Source organism: Oculina patagonica, chromosome 4 (assembly GCF_052425735.1).
Source record: "Oculina patagonica isolate OP01 chromosome 4, crgOcupat, whole genome shotgun sequence".
NCBI lineage: Eukaryota > Metazoa > Cnidaria > Anthozoa > Scleractinia > Oculinidae > Oculina > Oculina patagonica.
Genome location: NC_135761.1, coordinates 61462858 through 61489993, shown reverse-complemented (window position 1 = coordinate 61489993; position 27136 = coordinate 61462858). Strand labels below are relative to the sequence as shown.

At 40.2% G+C, this 27136-nt stretch overlaps 4 protein-coding genes and 1 non-coding gene across 5 annotated transcripts in view; 3 read left to right on the top strand and 2 right to left on the bottom strand.

Annotated features, from left to right (window-relative positions):
• The window catches only part of LOC144647770 (deacetylase EF_0837-like), a 52422-nt gene extending 39086 nt beyond the window's left edge, over positions 1–13336 (bottom strand). Inside the window, exons 1-4 of the mRNA XM_078507456.1 lie at positions 13027–13336; positions 10436–10552; positions 9352–9502; positions 8373–8455 (exon numbers count right to left, since the gene is read on the bottom strand). Coding sequence (XP_078363582.1) covers positions 8373–8455; positions 9352–9502; positions 10436–10552; positions 13027–13333 — 658 coding nt within the window. The 5' untranslated portion in view covers positions 13334–13336. The remainder of the gene's footprint in view (positions 1–8372; positions 8456–9351; positions 9503–10435; positions 10553–13026) is intronic.
• LOC144647809 (histamine H2 receptor-like) overlaps positions 1–27136 on the top strand; it is a 410332-nt gene that overhangs the window by 225611 nt on the left and 157585 nt on the right. The window lies entirely within an intron of this gene.
• On the top strand, positions 3977–4058 carry Trnas-gcu (transfer RNA serine (anticodon GCU)). The gene has a single exon. It is a non-coding gene; the product is annotated as a tRNA-Ser (tRNA).
• On the bottom strand, positions 6599–7673 carry LOC144648047 (deacetylase Atu3266-like). Its single transcript, XM_078507690.1, has 2 exons — positions 7652–7673; positions 6599–7560 (listed from the first exon to the last, which is right to left on the bottom strand). Exons 1-2 carry the CDS (start codon positions 7671–7673, stop codon positions 6938–6940), a joined length of 645 nt encoding a protein of 214 aa, XP_078363816.1. The 3' UTR covers positions 6599–6937.
• Positions 13435–16985, top strand: LOC144648046 (adhesion G-protein coupled receptor D1-like). The gene is made up of 5 exons (XM_078507689.1): positions 13435–13440; positions 15120–15239; positions 16148–16189; positions 16331–16436; positions 16909–16985. The coding sequence occupies exons 1-5, from the start codon at positions 13435–13437 to the stop codon at positions 16983–16985; spliced, it is 351 nt and encodes a 116-aa protein (XP_078363815.1).

The window sequence follows — 27136 nt, the reverse complement described above, 5'->3', positions numbered from 1 at the left end:
CCAGTGTTGTATCGAATTTCCGTTTAAAGATTGAATAACTCACTCCGAAAATGGCATCAAAATCAGCTCGACTGGTTTGAGCTGATTTTGTTGAAGATTTGTAACGCAATATAAATTTTCAAACCTAAGCTGTAGCTTGCCTAAGCGTGTGTGTTAAAAAGGAGATGAATTCTAAAGCTTACGGAAACTGCGTAACATATGCAAACTGCGTAAAACTGCGTGACATCACCCAAAACCTCCGCTTTGTTGACACCATCCCCTTCCCTCCCCCAAATGTGGCATTCTCTCTAGTGGCGGGGGGGGGGGGGTGGAGGGGGGAAGGTAATTGGAGTAGAAAGCTCGATGGAATAGGGTTAAGTAAAAGACTGCAGGAGAGGGGAAGGAGTGGAATGATGGGAGTAGAAAGGGAGGGACTGGTGGGGGTGAACGTATAAGGATAGGGAAAGGGATGGAGAATTAAAATGTATGCTTGGTTATATCACGCAACCTTTGACTTCTGTTGTTTTCTCACAAGAACAAAACTTAAGGTGGGGTTTTACCTGAATTTGAATGAAATTTTAAGAGATTTAAAGAAGGTATTGAAGAAAAAAATGGAAACACCACCAAACAGTTTACCCCCTCGCAAGAGCACTCCAGGTTGTCAGGGGACTGCTTGGTGTCCGTCAACCAATTTTTAACTTCACATTCTAACTTTAAAATCACATTAAATCTCCAATATTTATTATTTGTCTAAATTTTACTAATCCTTTGAGAAAATCTATCACCTCACAGACATCCCCAACAATCGTCCCAAAATTAACAAAATACTTCAAATCAAAGATATATGGGATAAGTAAAGCTTTTTTGGATTTCTTGAAACGCGGCTGAAATGGTTTTCAGTATTTTCCAGCCCGTATACTACTATTCAGTACTACTATTCTTCATCAGTTGCTATTACAGTAATGGTATAAAACAAATACCTAATCATTGGTCAACAAGTTGTGATCGTTTTCTTGACAATAGTAGTTACCTGATAAAGAGTTGTAGTACTGTTCTATCAAAGTGTAAGGGCTGGAAAATACCGAAATGCGTCAGCCACCTAAAGCGTCGGAAAAAATGGTCTTCAGGTAAAACCCCGCTGCACTTTGCTAAGTGTTAAAAATTTATATTTTCTAGTCGTCTAGTTCAATCGTTTATTTGTATTGTGCGAAATATATTTATAAATTGGGACCATTATGTCATTAAGTAATAATGCAATCTTGAAAACATTCCAGATATTATGTTCTACACACTAATACAGCTCATGCAGACAGTGACTTACGCAAACCTCCGACTGAGTGTTACTTAAGTGACTGTTTATACTGTACTATACCCTGTCTTTCAAGTCAAAGCAGAAAGTTAATTATTAACTGCCCGATTTTAAGCTTCTCAAGCTTCTTGTTCGTTATAACTTCAGTGTTGGCGGGATTGAGAATTTCGGGGTTTCTTTTAGTTTACGTCCATTCCTTTTGAATGGAATTGTTTAATTTTAAAGAATGTTCAAGTTACATAGCGTCGTGCAGTGAAGGTGGCGACAGATTTAAGGCGGAAGTAAATGGCATTGTTTGTTCTGATTGGCTCTTTTCAATTCCGGAAGTTTTTTGGTTTGTTTCGGAAATAAAATGATCGACTGAATATTTAATTTCCTTCTCAGATGAGATTTGTAAAATATGCAAAGATTTAAAAACCAAAAAGCACGTGTAGAACGGTGGCTGCTAATAAAACCTTTTGCTAGGCGACGTTCTCGTGGCCGATGATGTTATTTTGAATTTGCTTGTCGCCGAGGAAAACACCACCTTTTGCCAAAGAATTGCAAATCAGAAGGTCGCAGAACAAAAGGCGTAATTAGCTAAACACTGCCTGCACGTTCTATGCCAAACAACAACGTGAATGGATAAATACAGGCTATACTTTTTACAGAACGTGTAATTTTACAGAATTTTTTATTTGGATTTAAAAAGTTTCTTTTTAGTATCCAGCTACAGGAAGATACTGAACCGACAGACCAAATGAATACGTTCAAACAAAAGCATGATAGACTAGTTTTTTTTTCATTTTTTTGAACTTTACGCTTCCTTCAATTCAAGACCGCCGCTGAAGTTGTTTTTACAACTTTACGCAAACTATATATAAGGATTAAGAATTTTTGGTTGATATTTAGACTATTTTTGACAGAGCCAGACCTGTTTTAGAGATATATGGATGATGTAGCTGGAGCGGCGTCATGCAGCGAACAAGACCTAACGCACTTCCTGACGTTCGCCTCCAACTTCCATCCCAAACTCGAATACACATGGTCAGTCTCCTCCATCAAGCTGCCGTTCTTGGACATGTACCTAATACCTCGAGATGTCCGCATTTCAACCTCCATATACTACAAGGAAACGGACAGCCACTCCTACTTGAACTTCAAATCGTCGCACCCAATCAACTGCAAATCGGCAATTCCATACAGCCAATTCCTGCGACTTCGCAAGATTTGCAGCGAGGACGACGATTTCAAAGAATCAGCTACCACCATGGAGACTTTCTTTCTAAAACGCGGTTATCCCATTCACCTCGTACGGGATGGCAGACAAAAGGCAACGTCAACACCAAGGGCTTCCTTATTGGGTGGACGTGATGAGAACAACACCTCGACCAACAGAGTTCCACTGGTAACAACCTACCATCCAAAGAACAGCTCTGTCTGTGACGTTCTACACCGCAATTTTAACATCCTGAAAAATGACAATTCGACCAAGGTCATTTTTTCTCAGCGGCCGTTGAAGGCGTACAGACGGGCCAAACACCTAAGGGATATATTGGTCCACAACAACATCCCTCAAGACACTCCACCGCAATTGCAACAACCGGGCACCTTTCCCTGCAGGCGAACCATCTGTCGTACCTGTCCTCACATAAATCACTCAACGTCAATTACATCACGAGGAGGACTTATTAAGATCACAGGGCATTTTACGTGCACTACGGACAATATCATCTACTGCATCTCTTGCCATAAATGCCCTGAATCAGTCTACATTGGCGAGACAGGACGCAGATTGACCGATCATATCGCTTCAGGGAGCATCGCCTCGACGTGCTTCACAATAAGGAAGACTTGCCTGTGGCGCAACACTTTAATCGCCCAGGTCATTCAGTCCAAGACATGCATGTCGCGGTGTTAAAATCAGGCTTGGTCAACAAGGAAATCCGTCAGCGCGAGGAGATGAAACTCATCTTCAAGTTAAGAACACTCGCTCCTCACGGGATCAATCGCGATTTCTCGTTTCTTTAATCGTCCCGGGAATCGTTCAAGCTTCACGCGCGCGAACATTATTTGTATTGTTTGCATACAAGTGCAAATAACGAACGGTGCTGTTTAGTTTTTTTGCTCACCCTGAAGAAGGCAGTATTGCCGAAACGTCGGTAAACTCGTACCGAGACTTCCAGCGTAAATAACACTTAAAATTATGGTATTTCAACTTGTACAAGACGCTACGCAGTTGTTACAAATTTTATAACAAAGGCTAATTACTTCTATTAATTATACAAACTACAGTCTTTTACAAGGATTTCCAGCCCTGAGAAAACATAACAGAACACAAATAAAATTACGATAATTTAACTGTGATGATGTAAATGATTTAAATTATGTTTGATACCGGTGAATACCGTGTTAACTTAACTTTGTTGGTGTTTTCTTCGGATCATCCTCGGAAGTCTTCGGAAGTGTTGGGAAACGTTCGTATTATCTTTGGACATGCACTATTCGGAAAATCCTTCGGAAAATAGAATGTTTATCAAAAAAAAATACATGATTACTTGGAGAAATGGAATATCACTTCTCGTGTTTAACTCAAAATCTCACGTTCCCTGCGCTCACTTGTGAGAAATCGAGTTGAACACTCGAGGAGAAATTTAAGACTTCCGCTCACTAATGCATTATTCTATAATTTTTTTATAATTTATATACGACGAGGTGGCCGAGTGGTTAAGGCGTTGGACTGCTAATCCAATGTGCTCTGCACGCGTGGGTTCGAATCCCATCCTCGTCGATCGTCTTTTTTTAATATGTGTAATATCAGTGAATGCAAGGGAAAAGGAGTACTATGTTAAAAAGTCGAGGGAACAAATGCGGTTTTTCGGCAAAGCTTCGTTGAAGAACTCTTTACGTTTTAGGTCATCATGGATCAATCATTTTAGGTTGGTTGAGTTTTCCGTGTATACGTATACGTAATAATGGAGTCATCCGTTTTGAGTTGGTTTGGTTGATCAACTTTTTCAGCCGACATCAAACATAATTTGAAATGATTGACGTTTTGCTGTTTATAAGGGTGAACTGACCGCTTTTTTTTTTATAGCTGAAGTAAATTCCAGATGATTTCACTGATTTCCGGCCGCCATGTTGGTGCCCCTCCGCATGGGTACCAACATGGCGTTTCCATATTTTGCTGTCAGAATTTGTGTGGCCCATTTTGACAGACAACTCGAGTACGGAATACCGTACATACCTCAGATTTGGAGAAGAAAACTGTCTGCGGCGTGAAAGTGGGATAACAGTGAAAACCAGCAATACCAGTTTTCTCCCCGTCCCTTGTCTAACGCTAAGACGCCATTTGGATTGACGAAGATTACGCAATCGCTACCCGTTCCACCCCACTGGGGGGGGGGGGTGGTGGGGGGAGGGGGGAGTGTTGTTCGTCTACATGATACTGTTGCAAGATTTTGTACTGGAATGAAATTACTTCAAAATAAAAATGTTGTTATAGACATATTTTGGAGAAATAATTTTTAACACAGTTACTTGACGCATTTCCTTTACTTGTCAAGCTGTCCAGGAACCAGCTTTCATCAAACGATGAAAAAGCTCGCCATAATACGATACCTATGACAAAACCATTGATTCTGTCACGAAAAGAGCTGACGAAAGGTATTAATGAGGTTACTTTGAATTTCCTGCAGATAATGGTTCCTAAAAATAACTAAGATTTTTCATCTTTGAAAATGTTTTTCGGCAAAGCTTCGCTGAAGCACTTACGTTTTAGGTCATAGAGGTTTCCGTGTAATATTGCAGTCATCTGTTTTTTTTTTCCCCAGCCCAAATTTTCACAAATTTCATTTCCCAGCCGAAATTTTGCACAAATTCCATTTCCCAGCCGAAATTTTGCACAAATCTCATTTCCCAGTCGAAATTTTACCCAAATACCATTTCCCGGCCCGATGTTTTGCCCAAATGCCAGTTTCCATTTTTTGTTTGTGATTCCAAGTCCCAGTGCCCCATTTACCCAGTGAAAATTTGCCCAAGCCCCAGTTCCCGTTTTACCGTTTCAGGTTCCTCTTCAACCCTCGACTCATGCTGAACCACTCCCTCTCTTCCACCATCCCCCCGTTTCGTAGCAATAGGCCTCTGTTTCAGAACGAGTCTACGTGCGTAACCATTCATATGAAAATGAGTTTGATTTGCATGAAAATGGACCTGTAGGTGAAACTCATTTTCATATGAATTGTTTCGCACGTAGTCTCGCTTTGAAACAGGGCAACGAATTACTCGGAAATGGCCTTTTGTGTGTATTTTCATCGATGTTTCATAAACTGTTTGTCTGTATGAAAAACATCAGAGAACTTTTAGATTAAAGGACTAAAATAAATGCTTTGAATAAATTATAGCGACCTGGATTGATTCTACCATAAAATTTATTCGCATTCACTTAAAATCGTTTTAGATATCAATAAATTATTATTAATATTATCATTAATATTATCTATAAATCTATAAATAAAATATCTGTATTATAACAATTAAGAACTCTTTTTTTTTCTGGTACAGGGGAACCCCGCTTAATACGGACACCCCGGTATTACGGAGTTTCGTTGGTCCTGACGAAAACCTCGTACATTTTCTCTTAAATTAACCCGCTTAATACGGACACGTGTCCCGAGTGACAAACTCTTATACATTGTCAACCCCGCTTTACGGACATTGTTGATCTCTGCACTGTCAATTTTCATTGTCGCGATTATTCCCTAACATTACCCTGGTCAAATAATGACAGAATTCGACGAGTTAAAACGATTTTATTACAAACAGTAGCTTATAGGGGTATCAAATGGTCTTTGCGAGCACAGCGTTTTTCTTTGCGAGCACGAGCATTGACAAAAATTTGTCTTGCGAGCAACGAGCACTTTTCAAAAATCTACCTCCACTAAAAACCGAGCATGCGAGCACTTGTAAAAATGTGCGAGCACGAGCAAACGAGCACCCACTAAAATTTTGCGAGCATTGCGAGCACTGCGACATTTTGAGGGACCATTCATGACCCCTGCTTATATTAAAAGCATGACTTGTAAAGGTTTTGTCGAATCTTCAGTCGCCTGGTTGTGTCGCAAGCTAACAGCGTCCGTGCAAAGTTAAATTGCCGACTCTTTCAGAAAAGACTTTTTTTGACGGTTACCGTTATAGTTTCAGTTACAAAGGAAACTTTATAGAACACGTTTAGTTGCTGTTCAAATGCGTTTTATGTCTTGTATATCGATAAAACGTGTGTCTGTGACTTTTTTCTGAGACCTCGCTTAATCCGGACACCCCGTTAATTTTTAATATTACCATAATTTGCATGGAATATGTGAAAAAATAGTTTTTAGGATTAACGGATTAGATTTTAGAATTTTGATGACGTCAAATAGAAACAACTAATTCATCAATTGATCAAACGACCAACTTATTGATTGATTAAGAAAAACCTTGATAAAAGTAGTAAAAAGTTGGTCAACTTTCAATAATGCTGGACAGTATTTGAAACAACCGAGTCTCAAGACATTTTAATTTTGTTGTGTAGTTCCGGGAACTGTTCCATCTTCATTCAAGCTCTACATTGTACTCTCTAAAGAGGAATATATTTGATATAATTAAAAATCTTGTTTTGTTGAAGCGTAATTAGTTTTTATCTTTGATAAGAAGTTCATCTTGTAAAGAGGCTAAATCTTTTAATCTAGCTGTATTAGGAAATGGGTGTGGCGTGGAAGTCGTGAAACGAACACCATCCTTCCACACTGTGACAGGCACGAGACGCCGTTTAATCCTTCTCAACTGTGCGTGACAATCTTCAAGATCAATATCAACATCTTCAATACGTACAACCGTGATATCTGCCGCATGGCCAGGGCTGAGCGAGCCAATCACGTCGCTTCGGGCAATAGCAGCTGCGGGTGTCATGGTAACAGCCTTGATGACGTCAATTAAAGACATTCCGACATGCAGCATTTTCGTCATAACAGTCAGCAAATCGTACGCGGGGCCATCTACAGATTCTGCGTGTAAATCAGAACTAATAATGTCTGGCCAAAAGCGCTCTTTTGCACAGATCTCTGCAACAGTCCACGAGAATGCCCCACATCCGTGGCCCACGTCAAAAAGCACCCCTCGTTTACGAGCGTCGTGAACATCATTGTGGATTTGTCCAGTTGGCGGGTTGATAATGGTGCTTGGCCAACCATGAAGGCAGTGAGTGTAGATATCTCCAGCACGTAGGCTCCCTGGACAGGAAAGCTTGCCTTGTTCTAAATCAACACCAGTTGAAAAAAAACAAACAAAAAAACCCTGTCACATTTTGCACATTGGGGTATCGCAAGACTATATTTTTCAACTAACCTTGATTTTGACACAATAGCATGGCCTTTTAATGGCGGGTAACAGTAATGGCAAGCTTAAACGTATGGTCAAGTATTAAAACAAAAAAAGCGAAGCCTTTCAAGCACCAGGGTTTACCCTGGTTTCTGTAGGTTTCTGTCCGACGCAAATGAAAAGTTAATACAAACATGCAATATTTTTCATACAAACAGTGTATTTCAGCCATGTCCCTCCTTTACTCCAAGCAGTCATTAACACCTACCTATACAAACCTGCAGTTATGTTGTAGCTGAAACCCTATGTAGACTGTTTCAGGCGCTCGGCTAGTTGGAGAGCAGTGCGACTAATACGACGTTGTGAGAAGAAATTTTGGGCTTTCAGTTGTGAGTGAAAGGATTATTGCATATACTGTGCAGAAATCTTGCGTACGGCCCGATGCCGTACGCAGTGTAGTCACTCAAAATCACTTTGTTTAACTGTAGAAGTCATTCCAATTCACCTCCTGTCAGTGTTTCCTGGTCACATAGTACAAAATCGGTTATGCTGGGCCGCAGCTAATGCAGTAGGCCATCTAAACAAACAAGAGTGATGCTTCACTGGTGCAAGCTGCTCTTTTTTCGGATGTCCTACTGCATACCTTGCGGCCCAGCATGGTCGATTTTTTTTCCATGTGACCAAAGTCATGCAAAGTTCCTATATTTAAATAATCACATTGGATAGATTGTACTAATAATACACTCACCTGTTTGCTGCACAGGAATTGTGGAAAATGTGTGATGCGTCATAAGGGGAACATTGGTTTCTGCTGACACATTCAGAGCTCTCCTGTTGACATAAAGAACCATAGCAACTACATTTAATAAAATGCTTCAGAACAAAAACGTTTTTATTGTTTCTCTTTATTTTAAAGCGTCATATTCCTTAATAACTGTAGAAATAATCAGCTAGCTGCCTTCAACAAAATAATAAACATCTTCTTTCTCTCTTGATCTAATTTGCACAAAAATAGTTCTTACAGAAAATTTGTTACATGTATCTGATATAAAAAAACAAAATAGCTGAAGGGCTGGTAGCATCCCCTTCCCCACAAACCACATCCCCCTCCTCTTCAGCATGATACTCGATAATAAAGTGGTAGGATTCATTAGTTGAGTGCAAATGTGTTGTTTTTTTTTCATTGAATTTTTTCATTGTTTTTTTTTTCATTGAAATTGTAAATATTTTTAATTTTTACTAGTTTTAAAATTAAGTTGTAAATATTTTTATCTTTTATATACTTTTAGGTACACGACCCCACAAGCTTGTAAGCTTTTAACTTTATCGTGTTTAAATAAAGGCAACTCACTTACTTACTTATTGAACTTTCAATTGTGACCATTTTGGTGGGTAAAATTATTTTCAGAGTAGTGTCACATAATTATTTTACGGGGTGTAGAAAGCCAGGTTTAAAGGTATTTTAGGGGGCCATACTAACTTTGTAATAAATACTTTAAGGAGAAGGGATGCCCATGGAAGAGGTTGAGTCAGTCAGTCAGTCAGTCAGGCAGTTAGCTAGCGGGTAAGTAAGTAGGTCGGTAGGTAGGTAGGGTAAGGTAGGTAGGTCGCCTGCAAATGCAGACGCATTTCTGGCTGTCGCTTCTCTTTGCCGAAAAAATAGCCTACTATTTTTCGGCGAAGAGAAGCGCAGGTAGGTATGTAAAATAAAATAGAAATAGACAGACCTGAAAGCTTCTTCTTCATTGGCTCCATCGTTTGCAGCACTTGCTGAGAGGCGAACTTTTACTCCTACGATCATGTCTCTGTTTTGGTTTATGCACTCAATGCACAACTTAGAATTAACTTGGTTTAGTGAATCACACTCTCCTCCTTTGACTGTTAAAACATAAAAGCAAAACAAAATTGAGTAAATAATAAAAAAAATTACAGTCCAATCCCCCCCCCCTCCGCGACAAACCCCGAGCAATTGGCTATTTTTCAAAATGCCTGATCAAATTACCCTGGGGGGTGGGCCCCATATGAAAGAGATGAGGATGATTGTTGTATGGGATAGGGGTGTAAATTTCAGATTTTGGACTCACTTAGGGTGTTCCAGACAAGATGCCAATACTTTTAGAAGTCAAAGTCTTGTTTAGGGTTGCACTGGGGAGGGGGAGGGGGGGGGGGGGGATCTTGCTTGTTATTGACTGATACATTAATACAGAGTGTTTAATACGTAAACATCATTTTCCATTCCTGGCTTTCTGACCTTCCCTCTTAGTGAAGTCAGAAATTATCAAAGGCCCTTTAAGCCCAGGTTTCTAACCACCATGACTGCCCCGTACAACAACAGTCCAGCCAGCTACTGTGTTCCTTACATTTTCGAAAATTTAAGGTGGCTCTGAAACCACCCCAGAAATATTCCTGTCCCAAATTAGCGCCCTGTCTCGAATAAGCACCCTCTCTTGAGGTGCCAAAAGTAAATAAGCAGCCTGGGCGCTAAATCAAATCATTACGGTATTTATTTTTTTATTTTTTTTTTCCTTGATAGAGTAGGTATGGGCCTGTGACTTTAATGTCAGTGCACCGGAACACATTGTGTAGTTCCAAAAATTATCCATACCTCCACAACAGAAGGAATTTCCTTCCCTCTCCTCACCCCTCTGGAAATTCCAATATTAAAGCTTCATACATTTCCTTAAAGTTTTGGCCTTTGAGACCCTTCCACCCCCAGGAATTTTCAATCTCTTCTGTGGGGGGAGTATTGACATTTCCTGGAACCACATATTTCATTATATTTAAGGCGTGGTTGATGAATGTAATACTTACCCCAACCAGTGCATCCTGCTGCTGCCAGTCCATGAGCTGCAATGTGGAGTAGAGACAGAACCCTGGTCTGTGACCTGTCTGCGATAAATTTATGAAGGCCGGGGAAGGTTGTGGCTCCTGAGAATAAATTAAAATTTTGAAGTTGAAGAGATCACTGGCTGCTTAGGTCAGAATCACTTACACACATGCTACAGTTATATATATTGTTTGCCCAAATACAAGATTCAACTGCATGACTAATTGTGCCTTACCATATTATACAACATTATAGAAACTTGTAACTGTGAAGTTCAAAATGTAACTAATGATTGTGTTGTTGCAATCAATAACAATTATATTTTGGCAACAATCAACGAACCCTGAAAAAGAGACACAAAGAAAATGGATCAAAATCCACCAATCACAACCCACAGCTTTGTTAAGGTGATTGGTGGTGGCCCCTGGGAGGGTACTCCCCTAATACAGTCAACCCTCTCTAAAACAGACACCATCGGGACTGGCTCCAACTGTCGGTTTTAGAGAGGTGTCAGTCTCAAAGGGAGTTTAGTTACAGTAAAATGACTGAAAAACAGTAGGGACGGGACCAAACCAGGTGTCTGTCTTATAGAGGTGTCTGTCTTATGGAGGTGTCCGTTAAGACAGAGTTGACTGTATACACATACGGGTATGTGCTGGCCAGTGGGGTCATGATTTTGAGACTCTTGATCTAGAAGAGGGTATCCTTATAGGGTGTTACTTAATTTCAAGAATGGGATATTAAAAAAAATTGTCCTACTTTTAGGACTGGGTACCATTTTAAATGCAAATTCTTTCTAAAATAGGGTCCAAATTTAAAGACCTGTGTGGCACATACCCACCCAAAACCTGCCTTAGTAGCCTCCCTCCCCTGCCTCAGGGTGACAGCAAAAAATGCAACCGTTGATTGAGCAGAGTTTGTGTGTAACTGAAAGGTGCAGTAAAACAAAAATTTATGTTAACCGTACTAGTGCCATGTCTTAAGAATACTCCAAACACTGTTATATAATCATGTATAGGTTATGCACCTACCAATTTTAAGCTGCAATAGGGGGAGATTGGGCATAGGCCGGGCATTTGAACTTACCAGGTAGCTAAAATTTTTTGTTCAAATGCCCAAACCCAGAGCATTTGTGGATACCAAAAGAGTCACTTAACTTTCATGAGGGGGGTGAATAGGAAAACGGATTGACGGATTTTGACTATATTTTGGCCCGGATTTCGGATTCAGAGCATATTTTTAAACGGATTTTCGGATCCTTCAATCGGATTTGGTCATTAAATTACAACGGATCGACGGATTCGGTCATCAAATTGTGACGGATCGGCGGATTTGCATACCCCTATTCACCCCCCTCTTTCATTGATAAAATGTTCTAAGAAACTTCCGCATTAAAACGATCAAAAGTCCCCACTATGGGCAAACAATTGCTGCCCCCCCCCCCCCCTCCTTGCGGGTTAACATTTAAAGGTGCATTAATTATTGGGGGATTGTTTTCCTTGTTTATATTTGGTTATAAAAAATTTTAGTGACTTTAGTAGAAAGCAGTCTTGTGCTTGGCCTCTGATTTATATTTCAGTTCACAGCAGAGGGCTGACAACTCAGTTAATACATTAATAAGAACAGTTTATAGCAGCAGTTCCAATATTTCAATCCTAAGGGTGGGTGGTGGGGGGTACTTAGTTATATCATGCTTGGGTATGTGCCGCCCAGTCTCCAAAGTAGCACCCCATTTTAGGAAGAATTTGCACTCAAAATGATACCCCGTTCTAAGAACAGGCCAATTTTTTAATGCCCCATTTCATTTTGGCTGCTATTAGCTCAAATCATTTGTCCAGAGCCCACGTTCCATGAATCGTCTCTAAAATTTATACCCAAAATGATGACATACCCATAATCACAACATACCCGTAATCATATCCAAAACCATGCCCTTGTTCTAGAAATCGTCCCTAAAATTTATAGCCCAAAATAATGACCCTGTTGGGGGGGGGGGCACATACCCATAGCGGTACTTTGGGACCCCCACCCCCGCGGGGGGGGGCTCCCACCACCCTACATTTCTTCCCGGGGGGGGGGCACCCGGTATTTTTTTGGGTGGGGGTGTGCCGCTGGGAATTTGAAGCCCTTACCCTATACCAGACCATGTTCAGTCGATTTTTGCAACCCTATACTAGACTAGACACTGAAAATCCCTACCCTATCCCAGACTTGCATTTTGTTAGAACTGTATCATTATCAGTGTTTTAATGGACAACCATCTGTGAACAAGGATGCCGCGATGATTTTATTTACGTTTAGGAAAGCCTCTTTCTCTTCCGAGTTTCTGGACTATATTCGTCATACCGTCGATCGGTTTCCCGGCAAATGTTTCCCTTTTCTAGACCAAAATTCTCTGATTTCTATACCCTATCCCAGACTAAACTGCTTGAAAACCATACCCTTCACAGCGGCACATACCTATATAGCTCATGTATGGGAGTGCCCCCCCCGGGCATTTCTTCCCCTCCACTCTAAAATTTACTTTAATAATTTTACAAATAATGTGCTCAACAATACGTAATGTGACTCATACCTGCGCTACCTGCATCAACAACAGTTGTAACACCCCTGGCCAGACACGTGTCGTCCACATTAATTCCCAAAGGAGTAGCATGCTGATAAACGTGCACGTGACTGTCAATCAAACCGGCTGTTACAATGCAACCAGTTGCATCGAACTCTTCAAGCCCTTTTCCTTCAAGATGAGGAGCAACAGAGGCAATTCTTTTACTTTTGACTCCAACATCTGCGATTATGTCCAAGTCTCTGGCTGGATCTATAACTCTGCCATTGCGAATTATCAAATCAAAAAGAACACTTTCTTCGAATTCCTGCGCCATATTTTATTCTTGACTTAACCATGGGGACTGGTAACTAGTGTTTAGTCCTCAATGCACAGTCCCGAAAGGAACGCCTGTTGAAATCAGCCGTGAATTGGGGAATGACGGTACGGCAGAGCGGAATAGCGGAATATCCTAAAACACGGAATGACGGAATATCCTTCCATTTTCTTTCTAACGGCTTCGTTAACGTACTTCAGCTTTGTACATTTCATTGTCTCGAGCGGGGCGAGATAGTCTTCTGTAAACTAACGAAATCCACACTCGATCAGTGACGATCACTCGATATCCTACCTCGAAATCCCGGTTCGAGATCGACGTCTTCGAAGGATAAAGAAGATATAGAAAGAACCCTTAGTTGTATGGGATATATTTAGTGTTTACTGGTTTTCTACTGCTAGCAGGCGCTGAAAAAAAGTGGTTTTTCTGTCACCACAACGAATATCCACAAGTTAAATACCGACATTCTTAGCCTCAATCGCTCTCTGAGAAAGTTAGCAGTTCAAATGTTCCTTTTGTTTGTTTGTTTTTGTTTCTTTTTTGTTTCACAATTCCGCGTTTTAGAATATTCCGTCATTCCGTTTTTTAGGATATTCCGTCATTCCGCGTTTTAGGATATTCCATCATTCCGTGTTTTAGGATATTCCACCATTCCGCCGTGCCGTTCCATCATTCCGCCATTCCTCCCAGTAGGGTCACCCCTTTAGACGGCAAAGGTCTTCAGCCACGTCAACTAGGACTCGGAACTAGACTTTAGGGCTGATTTGAAGGCGGTCATGGCGATATTCGGCTTGAACTCTTCCTTGGCTGGAGACTTAGAAAAATTCTGTTGTAATGTCCGGAGGTATTGATTCCCTTTTTAACGAGTTTTTCCACATCCGGGGTATTACATTGTGAATAAGTTGAGAAGGTTACAAAGAGCGCAGCTGATGGTCGAAAGGAAATCACTTCAAACCCTTATGTTAGTAGAATTCTCTTCATTTGATGATTATTTTGCCGTTTGCTCAACCCGGATTCCAGCGCGCTATAAACCATCAGTTTGGTAAACAATCCTAATAATCGACTTCAACATCCCGCTAAAGTTTTTTTTTTAAGGTCAATCTTGCAATCTTTGTGGTTCTGTTACGAGTTATATTTACCAAGATATCGATAAAATATCAGACTGATAACGTGGAAAAGACCAAGTAAGTAGCATTCACAAGCTAAAAAAGCCTACATAACACACGTACGTCAACTTAGACAAATCGTATGGCTAACAAACATTTCAATCCTAATTTTTACCTAGCCGCAGAAAGGTAGGTTAGCCTATTTTAAAGGAGCAACGTCACGAAAATTTCAAGGATTTTTGGTCTAACCTGTTCTGAAATTAATGGCAGGCGACTCAACCCATGAAACATTATCTTTGCTTATCTTTGAACATCTAAAGGAAGATATAAACTAAATTTGCGGAGAAAAAGAGAACCGCGGCTAATAATATTGATTTTTTGAAGACGCCTGGAAACAACGTGAAAGGTTTAGTTTCAATTTTTCAAGTTGTAATCCGTTTCCATCCTAGCCGTCTGCAGCCTAAGACGCTTGTTAACACTTTCAGTGCTCTAATCAGTAGCAATTGTTTATAAAGATGGACCATTATTTTCAGGTTTCCTCTGACACAAATATATATTTTGGCTGTTCAAAAGTCTGTTAAAATCCGTGATATAGCCCCTTTTAAGTTAAGGGCCGGCACGTTAACGACAGCGCTTGATAAGACCTGCAGTAAATCGTGTCGCACTTCTTATTTCACAAGAGAGGACTGAAGAGCGTGGCTGCTCTCCTGCCGTTGTTGAGTGTCACGTGGTTGCTGGGGTTTGTTGTTCACTGGAGTGAAGTCCTACTGTATTTGTTTATCATTCTCAACTCATTACAGGTATAATACAAAGTCAGTTCCCTGCTATTGCTGTGCGGAAACGAACGTCAATAGTCAAAAATACGATCTGTCATTGAAGTCAAAAGACCACTACGTTTACTCCTTCGTTCTTTCTCAATTCTTTTCGACGTTCCCTTTTTGTGTTGGTAAGGTCAGTAATAATGGCAAACACACGAAAGGAGCAGTGAAGCCACTAGGAGAATGGGAGGAGGGACGATCTTCCCTCTTCCCTATTCTTCCCGCGAACTTCGTAGTTAGTTTTCCCGGCTTCCGACCGCCATGAATCTCACTTCGTTCTTCTGTCTTTTTCTTTTGTTATCAGATATGTCCAGGATTGAACGAAATGAGATGCACGTTCCTCATGACAGGCATCACAAAGTGTCCTCATTAATGAATGTTCACCATGACACACCAAAATCCGTCAAATATGAAGTAATATGGAAATGTCAAATAACACAGTCAAACATGAAGTACCCATTAAACAATACCTGCGTTAATTCCTGGACATAAGTGCATTAAAGAAGCTTGGCCAAAGGGAGACGCAAGTTTTCAACTTGCGTTCACTTGCGTCTCCGTATGGCCAGGACTTGCGTGACTTGCGTTGACTTGCGATGACTTGCTTTCACTGTGGTCGAGATCAAATTTACACGCAAGTCAACCCAAGTTTTTCACCGTTTGGCCACCAATGGCAAGTCAACGCAAGTCTTGCTGTTGAGTTCAAGTTCTGAATTGCAGCCTGCGCAGTAGCATTGCAATGGCTTTTTTGTTAACTTGCGTGCACTTGCAAATTAACTAGCGAGTCCGTTTGGCCAGCCAACGCAAGTCTGTACGCAAGTTCAACTTGCGACTTCTTGCGTTACCGTTTGGCCAGGGCTTAACATTTACTCGTTTCTTTCTTGTCTTTACAGGGTCCGGCGTTCTGTATCTTCCACAGCCTTTTGGATGACCAGGTGAATTATTTTACCTGGTAATTGTTCACCATGCAAACATCTGACAGCAACACTGACTGCAAAACCGCACGAATGTCATTTTTCTTTTTCAGAGGAGCTCTTCCAGCGCTAAAGCTTTTCCGTCATTTTTTTTACAAATAGAAAAGAGAGAGCTTGATTAGATCTATAAGAAGAACACGAATGAAGCACATGGCCAGAATTGACAGATCATCGATTGCTTCAATAAACACACAGTTAACACCTCCAGGTACACTTAGCATTCCTGCTTTGACTTAAGTTGAGATGAAATTACTCGTTTACCGGTTAATGATGCCTATTAGAAAAGTTCCACACTTAATGAGGTTCCATGGTAAACACTGTGCATTGAGATTCTCGGGAAACAAAACTAACTGGTTTCCGGAAGGGCTAGTAAACAACTTGTAGCAAATGATTTGTTATAAAGCACAACGGCGGTCGTCGATCAACATTCGCGGGTGACATTGCACTGTGACTCTCTGAATGTTGCCCGCTCAGAGATTTTTGGCGAAAAAAGGAATTATTGTTAAATGTCATATGACCTCAAAGTAGCCAATGGGAGTGCGCGCTGTTGGGGAAATATTCCAGCTTTATAACAACGTTTACGTCTGACAAATGGTATCGTACTAGTCTTGATTTGGACATATATATTTATTTTTTAGCGACAATTCATTCTTCTCATAATTTTCTGTTGTTTTACGTAGGATCCATTAATGGAAGACTGAACTACAAACACTGCGGGGAAATTCAAACGCCCAAGTCTTACGACACTCAACTATAAATTAATACATGTAAATTTGTAAATATTCTGAGTGTTTCTTATTTCCTCTGAGCATAGTTAGCAGAGAAATATCCCTCTAATTACTAACCCGCTGCCAAAACTGAAAAGGCAAGCAAAGTTATTGTACAAAGTAGTTTCAGAAAAACACGTTAAACTCAAGAGGTTTTTTCTTGCTAAAAATTTGTTGTGAACAAAGTTAGTGAAAGCAGTCGCTGTAGACGCCGCAATTCCTTTTATAGGCGAAGTTACTTAGCATTTACGTATCGTTATAAAAGTTTTCTAACGGCCGACGTACAACTTTTGTATATCATTATATAACATTGTCTGACGCTGTGATTGTCGTAGAGTGTTTCAAACTCCTACGACATTTTTCGTGTCGTGAGCAAGCTGTAGGCTAGATTTACACGAAATAGTTCTTGTATTACTTAGAGTTACCATAATGTAAGCCTGTCGCATGCGACAAGATTGGCCTTAAGACTCCCTAAAGTAGAAAAACACGCCGGTATGGGGGGGGGGGGGGGGGGACCACAGAAGTAATAATAAACCCAGAATAAACAAGGGCCAAGCGAGAAATTTTAAAGAATTGATCATTTTTTTTTTTCATGTTGCGCCGTTAGGGACGTAGATCCTTTAGGTTTTGTGAAGAACTCTAAAATGATAGAAATATGTAGACGCATTTATCTAGTAAGTTTGCTAACAAGTTGATATAAATGAGCAGAATAAATAGTCTTCTTCTAAAGTATTCACTGTTGTGCAAATAGTTTTTATCAAATAAATATGCAGATTCAATGAGTGTAAATAAGCCTTGTAAAAGTTTCCTTTTACCTCCGAAAATTCCGGCTTAGAACCCGAAATTTCTCATTCCATTACACTAAATCAAAAGCAAAGAAAACTATAACTATAACTTTAACTCCCTTTTGACTTTGCAAATATTAAGGTAAACCTCCAAGCTCCTTTCGGGCGGGGCTTCCCTGTATAGGCCACTATAGGGAGTACGGCCCCCGCTTCCCCCCAGGGTGTTAAGAAACCGCCAACCGCCAACATAGTATACGGCGTTTTTTATTTGTTCACGTGCAACCTTTTACGAGACTTCGACGGCTAAAAATATTAACGTTCTGTCCTGATCACCCTGAGTTAGACCAAAGTCTGTAATTTACACTCCAAAAGAGACGACGAGCATCCCTGTCCCATTCAGGGAGTCCATCTAGGTTTCTAGGTTCTCCTGCCGTTCTGTACCAGGGCTCCCATCCCACTCAAAAATTCTAATAAAGGCAAGTCCGCAACAATTAACCAATGAAAATTTGCATATATTTTTTCAGTACATCAGATGTGTGCCGTGTGTGCGAGCGTGTTATGGGAGCTTTAAACCGAGAAAAATAGATAGTTAGTTATTTTGGATTTTTAAGGCAAGGACATTACTTTTACCCCACGAGCACATCTGGTTCCGCCATTAACTGATGGAAGCTGAATTGATCGCGATGTCTTTACAATGTTAACAAAAAAACTACAAAATAAAACATGTAAAATACTATAAAATGCCAGTTATATGACTCCTTTTGAGACCCATTTGTTTGTCTGTTTTTAGCTTATTGCTCTCCTGTAGTCTGTATGAGGCCCCGTCCACACTGACCCGGGTAAATTTAAAAAACGCATCTTTTTTTCCCCGGTTAGGCCAACCGTCCACACTGAAACGGCGTTTTCGGTCACCGAAAACGAAGCTTTTCAAAAACGTTCAACAATGATGCGTATAGTTTTCAAATTGATCCGGGTTAATTAATGTGGACGGAAAACATTTTACGCGTTGTTTTCAAATTTCTCCGTTTTCAAATTTACCCGGGTCAGTGTGGACGGGGCCTGAGACGGCACGTAGGATCACAATGACGGGAAAAACCATGCGGCCGCTTCCGAAAGAAAATTCATCTAATTCATCTAATTTTTTCTTTCACGGTTCCAATCAGTCAAAGCTTTTACGGCGACGAAATTAAGAGCGTCCTAATTTGTTTGTGAATACGAGCCCACAGAAAGCCTCAAAACTATTTTTTGCCCACATGTTTTTGTCCTTCAGAAGTCAAAAGATTTTGATTAGCATATAACCAACGAACAGTAAATAGTGAAATCTCAGTGCGGCGTTTGATGACGTGAACCAATCATATACCGTCTCTTGGTTGAGGGCGTGCAGTAAAACACTTGGCGCCAAATTTGAATTAGTTATTCGGCTTCTTCAGGAGAGCGAACGAATAACATGGAAACATTTTGACCACTGAAACGCTGAAACCTTTCGCGTCATTTCAGCTAATAGCTGACAGACCCAATGATAAATAATTATAAAGCTGTTGCTGTAATTACAGAACCACAAGTAACATTATTCGCCCGAAATCCTTGGTAAGTAAGATTAGTTATTATTTTAGTTTCGATTCGGATCGAATTGTTTTATTCTCAGAGAGCTGATTACAGCTTCGAACCAAACATTTTCATTGCCACTGGTGTTCTTGCAAATACTTAGCCAATTTGGTAATTCAGTTTCTTGATCTATTCAATTTAGATGCTAGCGATCGCAGGATTTACTCAAAGACAAGCCATAACGAAACGAAACGTGTACTTCAAAAAGTTCGTGAAATAATCATGGCGGAATTTGCGGACGTCACGCTTTCAACGCCGATGGCTATGTCAGGTACGTTTGCTTGTTCATGTTCCTTCATTAGTATGTTTTTTGTCCGTAGTTTTCGTCGTGAATTTTGTCCAGCTTTCTATACACTACTTTAGGCAACTTCTAATAAACATAATTGAAAAGCGTAAACTGATAAAAATCGAAAGACGCGATAGTTTATAAATTGGAATGACCGGTCTAAAGCAAAAAGCACCTCAAAGGGCCTTACCATGTATTTGTCTTCATTTTTAAAATTAGTTTAAGGGAAATGTGCGTAAAGTCGTATTTTTTGTATATCTGTATAGGTAAAATAATCAATGGTGTGGTTTCGGGCAACATTTCCATATAAAAACGTTAATATATTTAATTATGCATGTCTCGATCTTCATGATTTCGGGTCGTGTAGAAGGGATATGTGAAATAAACTACAGGCATAATAAGGTATTAGGTAGCTAATAAATCTAAAAATATTTCATTAAGGAGTAAAAATTGACTCAGTTTTTCTTTGCTTTTGTCATATTCAGTTTGGTTCCCGGACTCGTCAAGCAGTCAGTCCACTGTCCTGAGTTAGCAGTCTATGCCAGTGCAACACTTCCAAACTTCAACATATCTTCGTCCAATGTTCTCAGCGTCGTCTTGGCAACGAAAGGCACACGTTTTTCCTGGTAGTGGTTAGTGTGGTTCTTTGTGGGTAGGGAAGGGTGGGTAAATAGAGCTCTGGATGAACCTTACATTCGGCTAACGTTCGGCTTTCGTTCGGCCTATATTCGGCTTATACGACTGTTTATGCTTTACGTGATTTAGACAGTTTAGTTAGTGCTGGGTGGGTTGGGTTTGGGCCTTCCCTTTTCTTTTCCAAGGTTTCACAATTTGGCTTCGAATAGTTCATTCGGTCAATTATTCGGCACCAATTATTCGGTTTCGGCTTTTCTTCGGCACACTAGCTTCGGCTAAATTTCGACAAGACTTCGGCTTGACTTCAGCTTCTGCGCAATCTCCCGCTTAGTGTTTTGTGAAAAAGGTTTTTATCTAATTCCCTTTCAATGACAGAACTTTCCCTGTTATTGACTGGAACTTTATCCCTTTTAACGACAGCATTGTCGCTGTTATTAACAGGGTCGTTTCAGATCAAGGTTCATCCAGTTAATAAACAACTAATTTATCGATTAATTAATGTATTTAATGATAAAACTTAGGAAACTGTAGCTAATTAGTGTAGGCTCGCACTTGCGAGTGTAGTTCAGCTCCAAGGCTTTAAGTAGTTAGCTGGGAATCTGGGACAAAGCACACATCCTAGTTAATATCGCTTACAAATTTCAGCCTTGGCAGTTTCCAAAAGAAATCTGATGGACGATTTAACAACAAGATGCATTCTATGAGAAGATCTCCACCTAATTAGACAGTGACGAGACAGACAGCACAGCCCAGGAGTTACTTATAGTTACTTGAGAGGCTTTTCTCGCTTACAGGCGGTGTTAGCAACCAGACATACACTTGTCTCTTTGATAGCGTTGCCTAGTGGGACGAGTCTCCTCATGGAATCCGCCTGCATTGCACCTCGCAGGCGCAGGAAGTTTAGACCGTCTACAAATTGTAGGCGTTGGTAGCCTTCACTTCCGGCCGAGCAACTGGAATCACTTGGAAACTGGATCGACACTAGCTAACTCGATAAATAGTTGTGAAGACCTGTTAAGTTATATGATAGTACTAAGGGCTGGAGAAAGGAGAGCCACAATCTACTTCGTACAGTAGAAAGACAGTAATAGAGTAAATTAGTTAGGTAGACGTAACATCGACGAGCCATGCAACCAGGACATATGAAACAAGGAGAAAACATTTGACACACCAAGCATAACGAGAACATATGGAAAAACAGCATCCCTTCTCATCGCATCTGAATTGATAGGCAAGAAGGCATAAATACATAGACAGCATAAAAATAATTATAAAATTAGTATGAACCACGCTGGCGAATATTGGATTGATTTCGGACACTTTTCCGCAAAGTCAAACTAAAATGAAAAGCGTGTTTGAAGATTGTCAGTTAATTAGCACGATTTCTTAAAAAGTCAATTTCACATTTGTCCTTTATTCACTGACGTGGTTCATGCTACAACAATTATTCATTCTGAGGTCGGTGAATAATTGTTAATTTATGAATTACATTCTGAAGGTAATATAAAATCATATTTATTAAATGATAACACGAGAATTGCTGCTGTGTTTTTGTTGTTTTTGTCGCACGCGTGACACTCGTGGAAAGCACGCGCAGATGAATGCTGTAAGACTTTGCAATGCAACACGCACTCTTGACTACATTGTTTGTTTCCTTTGTGAATAAAGCCTCAATTGTCTATTGCTTTAAAAAATCACCAAATTTACTCTAGAAGTTACAAGACAAGGCGAAACAGACATTGTGGACTGTAGTGCGGGATACATTCCAGCGTTATACAGCATAGCCTCGCTTCGGCTTCGGCTCGGTAAACGGTTCGGTTCGGCTTCTTTCAGAACGCTTTGATGTTATTCGGCTTTCGGCTTTAACCGGGAATTAACTACAAGGGCCTGGTATCGCGTTTTTCTCGATAGCAGGCTAATGAGAAACCCAAATGAATGCCCAAGCAGCCCTGCGTGTTCCACGTGCAGTGTCGAGTTTTGTTGACACAGGAACATTCTTGGTTTCTCTGGGCACTTTTTTTTTTATTAGGAGCGCATCCCCTCATGGATTAATTTAGGTCCTGTGGCATAATGTAAGCTATTGTACTTAGAAGTGTTGTAATAAAAGTTTTTTGAAAATGAAAGCATAGCAAAGGTTATTTTTTTTGGCAAGTATTATAAGGCATTTTTAATTAACCTTTTTTGTTTACAAAATACATTTTGTAAGGTTTATACTTAGATCGTTTTTCCGTCGGAGCTCATTTTCGGGAGCAAAAAAACGACCGCAGCATAAAACAAGACTGATTTGAAAATAAAAATCACTTTTCATTCGACAGTGTGTTTTGTCGTTACTTTATGATTTTCTTTTGTCTGGATTAAGAGCTAACTCAGAGACTTATTTGAGCTAACTTTCGGGAGCAAAAAAAACCGCGACATGACTGATTTGTCAATAAAAATTACTTTTCAGTTAGTGTGTTCTGTCCTTACTTTGTGAGTTTCTTTTCTCTGGATTAAGAACTAACTTTAACGCATTAATTTTTAGGGACTGATTTGAGCTCACTTTCGGGAGCCAAAAAAAAAAAACCCGCGACATAAAACAAGACTGATTTGAGAATAAAAACTACTTTTCAGTTCACAGTGTCTTTTGTCGTTACTTTGTGATTTTCTTTTGTCTGGATAAAGAACTAACTCTTACGCATTTATTTTCAGGGATGCGCGCTTACCACTCTTATAAGCTAACTGGTTCGTCGAAAATTTTTCCGCCTTTATATGACGGTGGGAAAGCGATTATGTTAAGGTCATTTGTTCACTTTCTAAAATTAAAAACTTTATATTGTAAGGCTTACAAAGCTTTTTTAAAAATACATTGGAAAATGAGCTGCGTAACAATCAAATGCGAAGTGCTAAATCGTCCATTTTAAGGGACGTAATGGGTTTTAATTAAGTCTATCAGCAGGTTTGTAAGTTTATTGTGCAAACTAATTATTTGTATGTTATTCCTGAAGCGCCCAGCTTGAAAATAAAAATAAATTTTACACACAAGGCTTGTTGGGTCGTATTTTGTGTAAGTTGCTTTGTTCTGAATACTGTAAAGATGATAACAACGCCGCTTGTTATTCCAGGAATTCTCACCTAGCTCTGTCACGTTTTAATTTATTTGTCATCTCTTTCTGGCTGGTTCTTTCGCCAGGCGTTCATTTTCGGGAACGTGTCCGAAGAATCGAACTTGATATTTTAACAAGAAATGTTTTGATGCACCTCAGCAAGCAACGCATGGTCGTCCATTTTTTCATTTCATTTCGCCATTTTCGCGTAATCTCATGCCGGGTCACCGAAGTACGCCAGTTTTCGGCGGCGTAAAACTAACGTGTTTCATTTGCACTACAACGAATTCTAACAATCAACAGGAAACGTTCTCCGTTTGGCGTTTTTTTTTTAGTAAAGACGCAACTACGAAACGACGTTTGCGGTCAGCACAAGATCAATCGTGGAGATTTTGTCTACTTCAGTTCCGTCTATCAGCATATTGTTAGCACTGAAAATCTGTACTGTGTAAAGTTAGAAATAAAAAAGCTGTTTGCTTTTGTGTCACTTTATTCTGTTTTAAGTGGAAAATACTTTAAATAAGTCATTCAATACTAATGCTTTTTATTTTCAGGATTTGCGCACGATTGATTCTCAATAAGTAGTATCTTAATTGTAGGAATTAGATGTAAATACAAAGAGTGTTGCATGTAGCATAATTTAATGTAAATAGACCAGAATCGTTTTTGTACTTATATTATATTTTAGTTTAAACAGTGTCCCCGATTAGTAAGCTTAAGGCTAGCTAGAAGACTAGACACTTAAATAAAGTTCTTATTATTATTATTATTATATTATATCTGGTTTTACTCGTTCTCTCTCCGACTAGATAAGCAACACCCGTTTTCGTCGGCGTTAAACGCGGTGCCGTACATTATATGTCCATTTTCGGGGACAAACGAATTTTCACAGCCACGGTTTTCGTTTGGCGTTGCTTCAGCTAAAGAAACACCTAAAAGAAGATGTTTACCGTCAGTTAACACCAGGAGCTTTCTCCAGATTGGATCTGAACGACATCATAGCATTAAAAACTGAGGTACGTTACCATGGTAACTAGCTGCACATCGTTATGTTTTTTCGTTAACTTCCTGTTCAGCACTCCACACACCTTTATTTTCTAACGGACAAAGGAGACTTGGTAAGTACTGCTCTGCAGATTCAACCTTTTAGCTTGCTTCGATGTTTTCAATTTAAGTCTTTGGAGAGTTTTTTTTTTCAGATCTGCATGTTTACTTATACTTTGATATACAACAGAAAAGTAGTCAGATGCCCTACCCGACAGCAAACCGGACTGGAGGCAAGCAAAAGTGAGCAACTTTATTGTTATTAACTAATATCGAAGTCAAGTCTTTACAGGTTTCTGTGGTGTTGCCTCGATAAAGCCAGTACAAAAAAACAAGTGGTTAGGCCATTGACAGCTATCAAGGATGGAGTCTACCTCAGTGATGCTTGATTGTGAGTATAATATGGGAAATATTTGCCGTCTACTATACAGGTTATCAGTTTACTAAACAAGCCAGAAAAGTAAAGACACATATGAACTATAGGACACATTTTTCTTGATGAACTACCATATTCTCCCCACAGTAAATCGATTAAAAGAACACAAAGATCAAATCAAGATCAACGGACACTGAAGCAGAGAGTTAAAATGGTGAAAACAAGCGAGGATTTGCATTTGGGAAGATTGTCTTGATGAACCTCAAAATTCTCACGACAAAACAAGGAATGTATGAGATTGACCTAAGGAGAATTGATTTTGGTATTTAACCTTTTTTGCATTTTGTTTCAGTCGATGTATCTAAGTATCTGCGACATTGTAGTGACAACAGGGGTGGATCTAGGAGGAGGGTACACGGGGTGCGCACCCCTTCCCCCTGAAATGAACTGCTGCTTTCTAATACAACTGGTATTCTAAAAAAAGAGTTACGCCATTCCTTAGTGGTGCACTCCTCCTAAGAAAAATCCTGGATCCGTCCTTTGACATTCTTGGAAGGTCTTATTGTTATGTCTACTAATGCATCCATAAAGTTTTCTACAAACTCAGGTTGCCACCAAATGACCGACTCTTGGTAAAATTGAAAGTAGTTTGTTTACCGGCACGTCCAGACATTCTACCCATTGCAATACATGAAGAACTCTGGAAAATCAGCTGTTTGTCAGTATGCACTTCCAGTGTGTGATTTGAGTGACGACCATCTCAAAAGCCAAGCAGTCTTGCATTGAGCTGACGTTGTTTTCGTCCATAGCCGGCCACAACAGATCTAGGCCGAGAGAGTTGGTTGGGGAGCCTTCCGTCTGCATCAGACATGCAGCCCACGTGCTTGCATGGGCATTCCACCCTGTACGCGGCAGAAAATGGTCACTCAGTGATGGTTTTCTGCCGTGTGCTGGGTGTTTTGTTTAAAGACATGCCAGACTGATAGACTAGTGGGATCTTAAAAAGAATACCGATACAGGTTTTATTATGGATGAAAGAACCATTACCTATAAGGGGAGGCTCTGTGGGTCTTGTGGAAGGACCTTAAAGCTATTGAAAAGGGCAGCAAAACGCTCGTATAACCTAATTAAAATTTCCAAGAAAACTTTTCGTGAAAGCTGCTGTTTCTATGTACATCGTGAACATAAACCAGTGGCGGATCCAGACCTTCAGCTAAGGAGGTGGGGGGGGGGGGCGGGGGGGGGGGGGCGCTTGACTATGAATATTGAATTCTGCGAAGAAAATTCCGGCAATTCCAAGAAAATGCGCTATTTCCGAAAAAAATAAAGGGGGCAGGGCGGGGGGGGGGGGGGGGGAATTCAAAGTGGATCCGCCACTGTAAACACATCTATGAAGAGAAATTTCAATCTATGATTTTTAAATGGGGGAATATGTTTCAGAAAAAGACAGCTTCAGCCACCTTTCTCAATTTCCGCCTTAGGTATAGTGATGTTTCTTTTCTTTTTTTGTCTTAACGCGCCTTTATACTTGTAAAATGTCCTGACCTTGCTACTGTATACTATATATGACCTGTGTCTTGGCTAGATATGTCCTAGTTGGGAAATTCAATTTATATTTTTCAGCTTTGTAGGTTATCAGCATCATTCCAACTACAATCTTAGTCAGTTAACAGGAGTCTCAACCTGGATTAGCCAATCGCTATTTGGAAGATCAGATGAGTACCTGGTCATGTATAATCGTAAAACACTCGCCAATGCATACATCTACCAGCGTTACATCCACACTGGGGTCTGAAGATCATCTTGCCCGCCAACGGACAGGCCTGCCGCTTCTTCTGTCGCTCAAGCGACCTTCATCCTGCAGACTCCTGGCTTCGAGGATCTGCTGCCACAGCAACGTACATTCTTCAGACTTCTAGCTCCAGGGATTATTCCCCCCTCCGCCACAGGACAGTCATTCCGATTCTTCTTGCTGCTTCAGCAACTCGCATCCCGCTGACCACGGGCCATGAGCTTCTTCTTGCTGACCCTTAGCAGCCTAACTCCCTCATACTTCGGCCCCCAAGGATCATCTTGTCCGCTCCCAGACAGGTGTGCCGATTTTTCATGCTCCTTCAGGTTACAGAGCATTCATCTCGGAAACAATCCTTAATGTTGAGACACGTAAGTTTGTAGTTGAGTGTATTTCATGCCTCATTTCGCTTGTTAGAAATAAAATGTTAACAGAGTCTCTGTAAAATAAAAAACGAACGTCGACATATTTCACCTTTACTTTCAGATAGTTTTGCTGCGTCTGATTCCTTCTGCTACTTAATCATCGTACATC